General features: G+C 31.9%; 1 protein-coding gene across 2 annotated transcripts in view; it reads left to right on the top strand.

Annotated features, from left to right (window-relative positions):
- G2e3 (G2/M-phase specific E3 ubiquitin protein ligase) overlaps positions 1–9,224 on the top strand; it is a 60,643-nt gene that overhangs the window by 33,429 nt on the left and 17,990 nt on the right. For both annotated transcript variants that reach the window (XM_048798718.1, XM_015491787.2), the window contains exons 7-11: positions 1,312–1,418; positions 2,056–2,172; positions 4,740–4,864; positions 4,965–5,094; positions 7,031–7,338. In XM_048798718.1, the coding sequence (XP_048654675.1) occupies positions 1,312–1,418; positions 2,056–2,172; positions 4,740–4,864; positions 4,965–5,094; positions 7,031–7,338 (787 nt within the window). The remainder of the gene's footprint in view (positions 1–1,311; positions 1,419–2,055; positions 2,173–4,739; positions 4,865–4,964; positions 5,095–7,030; positions 7,339–9,224) is intronic.

The raw sequence follows: 9,224 nt of genomic DNA, 5'->3' as shown, positions 1-9,224 counted from the left end.
CCCCCCCCGCCTTATATATATAGCCTTCTAGTAGCGAGGAATTGTCACTATTCTTGATTAGTTTGGATATCTCTGTCATCGAATTGGTGTTTTCCATGTGTCCTATACTGTTTTTTTTTCCCCTCCCTTCCAAATACTTTCTTATAAAATATCTTATATTTAGTAAGATCTCAGCATGTATCTGCAATTGCTTAAAGCTCCTTTAGGTTCATAGATTTTGGTAACTTGTTGCTTCTCTCTCATGTGTTCAATGTTGAGTGTACCATTTATTAGTTCTCTGAACCTGAGCTCCTCTTTACTTACTTTTTTCCTTCACACTAACTGTTCTGCTTCTGGTTTATATTTACCCATCTGGCTTCATTACTTAGTTCAGCTTCAACAGAATGTAATCCCTAAATATATTATTAATTGTAGTTTCCTAATTACTTGTTCTCTGTCTTTTCACAGAGGCTTGATATATGCCATTCCCTATCCTTGGACTATCTATTATCCTATTTTCCTAGTAAACCTCTATTCTTCAAAACAGCTGTGGCCTCACTATCCCTGTAATACTTTTGTCATTGTAGACTAGGTACTTTTTCATTTTTCTGTCCATGAAGTTTTTAAGAAATCAGCACTTGTACACAATATTATGGTTGTATACCTGTATTGTGTACTTGCTAAAACTCCTTGAAGTTTAGTCATTTTATGTCTCTATTTTTGATTCACAACATAGTATTTTCATCTATAAAGTATGAGTTAACATTTTTGTTTTTAATGAATGTGTGTGACTGGTTTTTTATTAGGGACTGACTACTCTTCCTAGTAGGCTTATAGCTTCCAGTTTCCTTCTGAATATACCACGTGACTTCTTTATTTGTGTTTGCTATAGCATTGGTAACAGGTTTTATACTTTCCCCATTTGGGGAAGAAAATTCAAGAGGTATAAGTGAAAAACAGAATCAGTAATGATTTATGAATAACATGTAATTAAACATTCTTTCTGGATGAAGTAGCTAAAGATTTTCACTGGTTTTCCCACAGTGTGGAGGACAACACAGTATTTAGGAACTGAAAATGCATTAGGCTACAAAAATTGAGAAAAATATTGGTGATGAATATAAAGCTGAACCATCTATTCGTTAGACCTGGGAATCGGGGACTCTCCAAATTTTAGCAGTGGGATAGCTTAGTTTATAAGTTTTGAGAACCACTAGTTATAGAAAATGTTTTCATAACATATAAAATGAAAAACAGCACATGTTCTATTATGTTCATAAACTGGTAACAGGCTTAAATTGTTAAAAATAGATTTTCCATTTTCCACTATAGGTTCAAGCAATAAATGCAGGAGTGTTTTTCTTCAGGTGTACAATATGCAGTAATACTGACACCTTTCAGAAAGAGATGTTAAGAATGGGAATTCACATTCCTGAAAAGTAAGTAATAGTTAGTCTTTTGACCAAAAAAAAAAGTTATTTTAAATGTTTTAACTTTAGGATTTAATAACATTAGATATAATCATTTATGTTTGACTAAGTGATCATGGACAGGTAGCCATTTCCAATGGCAAGATATAAAGCTTACTTCTCCTCAGATTGCTGAGGGACTTTGACATAAATGTGTCATTTACTAATTTTTAGTCTCATTTTAGTAAGTATTCCAACTGTCCAATTGATCAATTTATACACAAATCATCTTTGAAACAGTATTTATAAATTATCTAAGAGAATCAAAATGGTTTTAAAATGAGTGAGAAGAATTTTCTTAATGCTTAAAGATGAATCCAGAAGTAATTATAGTAAACCTGAAACTAAAATTTGGAAGTGAAATATTAGAAAAATGTAAGTTTTAGAAAATTTCTGCTTGATTTTTCACTTAAATGTTTGAAAATTTACTGTGAGATTAATTATAGGTTAAATGACATGATGGATTTATATATTGAAAAAAGGATATCCTAAAAACGACAGGTTTTTATCCTTGTTACTAAGTATGAGAAAGGTTTTTAGATTTATTACCAATCCTTTTATATAACATTTAGGTCAAAGTATATTTTATATCTTGCTTCATTTATAGGGATGCATCTTGGGAATTAGAGGAAAATGCTTATCAAGACCTTCTGCAGCACTATGAGCACTGTGATGTTCGAAGATGTCGTTGCAAAGAAGGGCGAGACTATAATGCACCTGATAGGTATTTCTGGAAATTGAATTGTGCTTAATGGTTCCTTTAAACCTTTAGCTGAGAAAGCTAGTGAAACAGTTTTGCTCTTTTAGGGAGTTTGATGTTTTAACTTGAGATAAAGTATATTTACATCTGTGTATGGAGGAATTTTTTTAGTACAGCTAACCTGTTTCTCTGGTATATTTTCATGAAGGTCCTTTTCCTAGATAAACAACATCCCATACAGTAGATATTAGCCATATGTGGCTATTGAGCCTTTGAAATATTGCTGTTCTAAATTGAGAGGATGCTTTAAGTTTAAAATACACTCTAAAGATTTAGTTCACTAGGACTGCCATAACAAAAGACCACAGACTGACAGATGACTTAAACAACAGATATTTGTTTTCTCAAAATTTTGAAAGTTAGAAGTACAAGATCAAGGTGATTACAGGTTTGGGCTTCTTCAGAGGCCATGGCTTACAAATGACTTTCCTCTAGCTGTGTCCTCTCATGGTTATCTCTCTGTTGGCTATGTCCTAATCATTTTTTTATGATGGCATTTGTCATATTGTTTTAGGACTTAACTATAGACTTCATTTTACTCTGATTACCTCTTTATAGCCCTTTTCTTCAAATATAATCATATTCTGAGGTAGTAAGCGTTAAAACTTACCTGAACATATGAATTTTAGGGGATTGGCACAAATCAACCTATAATCATATGAACAGAAAAACTTAAAATTATCTTTAAGTTTGTATTGATTAATATGTTAAAGAAAATGATAGTATTTTGCAAATAAAACATCTGAAGTAATTTTACCTATTTTGTATTACATTTTTAAATGAGGCTACTAGAAAATTATTGTGCTTCTGTTGAACAGTAGTACTCTAGAGGGTAATTTAGATAGTTTAATCTGTTTCTTTTGGGTCATTATAAAATGGGTTTGGCATTTGAAATTTATTGATTACTCTTTTGTAATGTCAATACATATCTGCTTTTATTTTTAGCAATCATTTTGTGTCTTGTGTATTTCACTAGAGATCAAGAGTCTCTTTATTTAAGATGAGGATAAACGTCAACAAATCGAGTTTTATTGAAATTTATGTAGGAAATTTTAGTACATTATTATTCCTGTTACATAGTCTTCCTTAACATAGTCAACTTAGAGTGTAGAGTAGAATATTAGGAGCCTTATTTCTCATGGAAAGTGATTTGGCTGGATCAGCTACTATTTATTTGTGAAGAATTAGCTGAGGTCTGACCAACATTGGAAAGTTTACCCTAAGCAATTCTTCCTACTCCTGATTCCACATTCAAGGCTACAGATTTCCTTTATTGTGCTTGGTACAATATGTTTTCTGCATGTCATTTTCTGCATGTAGCTATAAAGCACAATCCTTTTTCTTTTCAGCAGCATCTTTTTGAGATTGTTATCACATATTGCTTTTTCTCCTTGGACACAGATATCTGCTGACTGAACTCTTGCATTGTAAACTTAATCCCTCTTATCCCAGTGAGAGGAAAGCAGTATTGATGAAAAAGCAGCATGGTATAATAGATAAGAATATGGGTCTGAAGCCAGGTAAACTGGGTTGGAAACCTGACTGAGGCTTAACCAGTGTGACCTTGATTGGGCAAGTTATTTCTCCCTCTATGCTTAAATTTCCTCTTCTTGACAATGAAGGTAGCAATAGTTTGCCTTTAAAATTGTATTAAGCTCTTCATATAAAGAGTAAGAAGTTGACCTGTTGAATGAAATATGTATTCATGTTAGTTGTCATCTTCCTTCTCATCAGTGAGCAGACCTATTTGAGGAAGAAGGAGAGACACATGCATACACACCTGCACACCAACCCACAGAGGGGGATGCTATGACCAAACCTACAGCAGAAGTGGGAGTATATTTAGCTACCCATCTTGCCACCCACATTTACACACACTCAAGAAGCTTATATCTGTTTTTGTACACTATTATCCATACAAAGAGGAGGGAGCCTCACACCACAATTCACACCCATACCGACAAGTAAATATGAATATGAACTGCCACATGTCACATGGCATAGTGGGGAAACATGGAGTGGTAGGGAGAAGATGAGAGAGAATATGAATATAAAGCCAGGTAGAAAGTCTGAACCCTGTTGTGCTCCATAAGACCTGAAGTATCTGAGCAAGTTTTAGGAGATATTTACCTTGAAATGTACTGAATGTTTTTTCCTTATCAGACATACTGATACAGTAATCTTCTTGTGAACAAAGTCATCAAATATAAGAGGAAATGCTTTTTTTCCTCAGTCATACAGCCTTTCTAATGTTTCTATTCTTTGTGCATGTGCCTGTATGTATATATGTTCATACTAGCCTAGGGTTTTAAGTTAGGGGGATATTTAGAGAAGGTGATTACAAACATAATAAATGAAATTTTTAAATATATTTTAGAAAAAAGTAATATAGTATCAAAGCAAGATAATCTGTTTTTCCCTCTTTCATAAAAGGGTTAGTATTTGTATGGCAGAGGGCAGACCTGCTGGTGGTTGGAACTAGATTAAGATAATATCAAAACATATGCATCTGCTTTTCTTTATGTCCTCAGCAAATGGGAAATAAAACGCTGTCAGTGTTGTGGTTCTAGTGGAACACATTTAGCCTGTTCCTCACTACGATCATGGGAACAAAATTGGGAGTGTTTGGAATGTAGAAGTATTATCTACAATTCAGGTAATAGTTTGTAATTTTGAATAAAAATGTTTAAATGCATGTTATTAGAAATTTTTCACCTATATTTCTTTTAAGCTAACATTGGAATTTAAATCTGTAGATTTCCAAAAAGCAAAAAAACATGCATTATCCAACTCTAATAATGTGGCAATTACTGATTGTTTGTTGGAAGAGTCATCACCTAAGTTACCCAGACAGTCACCTGGAGCTCAGCGTAAAGACCTGCTGAGGTGTGTATTTTGAATTTGAGAAAAATATAAAAATCTTTTTGGAAAAAGAAATTAAAGGAAGTGCATATACACTTAGGATGTTAGCTGATCATATGATAGTCTAGAAGAGTATTTTTCAAACTGCAGAACCCAATATTTGATCAAGAAATACATACAGCCATCATCTTAAAAGAAAAAAAACGAAATGGGATAGGATGGGATGGAATAGAATGCAAAATATGTCGAATTGTATTACATGTAGAAAGAATGTGTATGAAATCATTTATTTATTGTATATTGAATCATATTGTAAAACATTTTTTATTATAGATCATTTTCAAGATAGTTTGAAAAACACTGTTCTGGAAAATGTCCTTAAAATGTTATTTGATTATAAAAATAGGAAGTTAAAATATGAAACATACCATGTAACTCTGTGAAAAGGGTGGAATCTTATTTAACATGAGCTGGCTTATTGGATACTATAATCATTGTTTCCTTAATATATTCATTGTCAATGCTAGAAGTTTAAATGTCAGCTCTTTCCTTTAGAAGGTTTAAGACATACCTATAAGTATTGTATTAATTCCTATGTCCACTAAATGGCAAAAAACTAACTTTAAAGTCATAAACATTTAAACAAGAATGGAATTACAAATTTATATTGCATCAGATATTTGTTCAATCGTAGTAATGATTTATGTTAACTTGGCAAAAGTTTTTAGAGCTTTGGTTTACCCAACAGGAAGAAAGTAGAAAAATAACATTTGTAGCTAAGCTTGATGGAAATATTTGATAATTCAATTTGCCAGATGGATAAAATATTAGGGATTTGTCAAACTGAGGAATTACTGTTTTAAAAATTCCACTTTTGTTATTGCAACTGTAACAGCTATCTCATTTGTTATATTTTTCATATAAAAAGATGTTCACGTTATTTTTAAATAATTTTAATATCTGGTTTCCAAATATGTTACAACAGGGAAGCTTGACTCCTTGCTCCTGCTTTCACTTGCAGTCGTATTCTAGAAGAATAGCATCAACATTATCACTGATCCAGGTGGGAGCAAGGAATCAAACTACTATAAGAAGGTGTAATTTTGATTTTTCTTCAACTTGGACTAATGAGTAGTGGATTCTTTGGGGGTGAAAAAAGTGAAAAAGCAATGCCTGGACCACAATGGCACATTAAATTGTCTTGGTATGGGAAAAATTTATACTTAGATATAGAAAAGTGACTTTTGGGCATAGAATACATTAATTCCAATTACAAGTGGAGCAACTGAGGCAAAGAATGGTTAAACTGGTTTATATAATTCACCTGGATTGTTAAAATAGTAGAGATTATGATTGTGTAGATGTGCTATGGGACTCAATAATTTGCATTTCTAACAAGTTCCCAGGTGATGCTACTGGTCAAGGACCACACTTTGAGAATGACTGGTCTAGACTAAAAGGTACCATTTAATGGATTGTGAATTCTGTAATATTAGCTCTATTATTGATTATAACTTTATGGTTTAAAATACATTGTGTAATCTCTCAAAGCCATAGTTTTCTCATACATATGCAGAGCTTACATTTTCTTTTTTTTAAGATATAGCAAGTATGAAACAAGGTACAGTTAAATTGCTTTAGCCATTACCCAGGAAGTAAGAGTTGAGCTCTAAAACCTGAATCTGCTGGATTGGTCAAATTTGAGATAATGATCTAACAACATTCTTATAAATGATTTTAATTTAGTTGAAGATGGGGGTGAGGAATCAATAATTTAAAACCTAAGATTATCAAATAACTGTTTTTGGTTCTAGTAGCAGCCATTATTTTGGTTTTGGGTCACATTCAGTAAAGAATTTCCATTTAAAATTGTTCTTTTGTTTTATTGTCAATATAACTCCTGTTTCACATAAAACACTTTGAAATACTTACCTCTTTGTTTAAATTCATGTTTTTATAGGCAAGGCAGCAAGTTTAGAAGAGATATTTCGACTATTCTGATAGAGTTAGGATTCCAAATTAAAAAAAAACCTAAAAGATTATTTATCAACAAAGCCAATATATGGAATAGTGCCTTAGATGTATTCAGGAATCAAAAGTTTAATCCTTCATACGCAATTGAAATAATGTATGTTAATGAAAATGATAAGTTTGCAAGAGAGCTTCCTGGATCAAAGCAGGAATTTCTGAGTCTTTTGATGCAACATCTTGAGAACTCATCATTGTTTGAAGGGTCCTTATCAAAGAACTTGTCTCTAAATTCTCAAGGTAATTATTTTATTTATTCTTATACATATTTTATATAGCAGATATAAGAAGTGAAATGTTAGTTAGAATTAATATTCATTAATTGTGATCTGACTATAATTTAAAATAATAAACTACCAATATGATCACAGGAAAGGGATAAGATACGTGTTGTTGGGGCTAGGGATACACAGCTCAATGATTGAGCACTTGTCTAGCAAGCACAAGACCCTGGGTTTGATTCCCAGGACCCCAAGTAAAAGAGAAGTTAAGTCTTATGAAGAAACATGATTTAAGAATATCTATGCTTTTAGCAATATCCTTAAAATCAATTTATAAATGAGTATAAGTTTGAATACATTCACTTGAATTTCATTGAATATAGTAGTCAGATGGAATATATGATTATTTGAACTCTTCTTATTTATATATTTATAATTTGCACTTGGCGTATTTCTTTACAGCATAGAATTTGTATTTAAATGCTTTTCTGGACCACATATTATGTTTTTTGATGTGCTTTTTGTTTCCAAGAATTTTCTTTTTACACAATTATGTGTATATTTTTCTTTTTGGTGAGAACTTACTACAATAGGAAATTTAAAAACAATGAGAAGAGTTGTTCCCTTCCATTTGAATTTCTTCCTGTAGAATAGACAAACTCTAGATAGGGCAGAGGGGTGGGAAGGGAAGGGAGGAGGGCGGGGGTTAGAAATGATGGTGGAATGTAATGAACATCATTATCCAAAGTACATGTATTAATACATGAATTGATGTGAATATACTTTATATATAACCAGAGATATGAAAAATTGTGCTCTATATGTGTAATATGTTACATATGTGTAATATGTTATGCATTCCGCTGTCATATATTTTAAAAAAACAATAAAAAAAGAATTTCCTTCTGTATTTTCCATAGAACTTCATCATTGCCACAAACATTTTTACAATAGTTTGTATAGAGAGTTTAATTCCCCATTAGGGTGGGTTGGGGAGACTCTCAAATAATCAGTAATGTAAATTCAAACTTTGTTACATGGAGAATGCATGAATTTAAGTCACAGAATCTGGATTCGAGTTGGTACACATCCACAAGTCGTGGTGATATACTCCTGTAATCCCACCTACCTTGGAAGCCGTGGCAGGAGGATCTGAGATCAAGGCCAGCCAGGGCAACTTAGTGACCATGTCTAAAAATTCAAAAATAAATATAAAGGGCTGAGGATGTAGTTCACTGGTACAACACCAACAATTTTGAAAACCTTTAAAGCTGTAAGGGTATGGTAAAGTAGCATATACTATTGGGAATAAAAAGTCTGTATGTTTTTGGCAGATAATTTAATGACATACATTAAGAACTTAAAAATATTCATGTCCTTTGACCCAGTAATACCAGATGTTAGAATTTATCCTAATCAAATAAATACATAAATATATGTAAATAGATGTTATTTATGACATTATGTTTTATATAATAAAAAATGTCACTCAACCAGAACAGCCATAATAGGGAAATGGCTTGCCTTGTAGTACATCTCTAAGTTAGCCTTAATGCATCCAATTAAAATTGAGTAATTTTGAATAGCATAAGGAAAATCATATAAAATAGTAAGGGGAAAAAAGCAGAATTCAAATTGTTTATGTATAGGTTTATATGCAGATAAAAACTACACAAAAGAATGTACTGTGATTATTATGGTGGGATTATAAGTATTTTAGTTTTTTAGAAGACTTTCTCTATTTGTCTTTTTCCCCCCCTATGATAGACTATTACTTTATATTCAGATTTATTTATTTTATTTTTTTTTTTTACATATTTTAGTAAGGCCTGTGTACCAGGTTGCTTCTAATGATTACTATTTTACATTTGTCTAATGTTTAGATTTGGGGATTATTTTTAATTT

This window comes from Marmota marmota, unplaced genomic scaffold, assembly GCF_001458135.2.
Source record: "Marmota marmota marmota unplaced genomic scaffold, marMar, whole genome shotgun sequence".
NCBI lineage: Eukaryota > Metazoa > Chordata > Mammalia > Rodentia > Sciuridae > Marmota > Marmota marmota.
The sequence above is the reverse complement of the archived record's forward strand: the minus strand, read 5'-3'. Positions and strand labels throughout refer to the sequence as shown.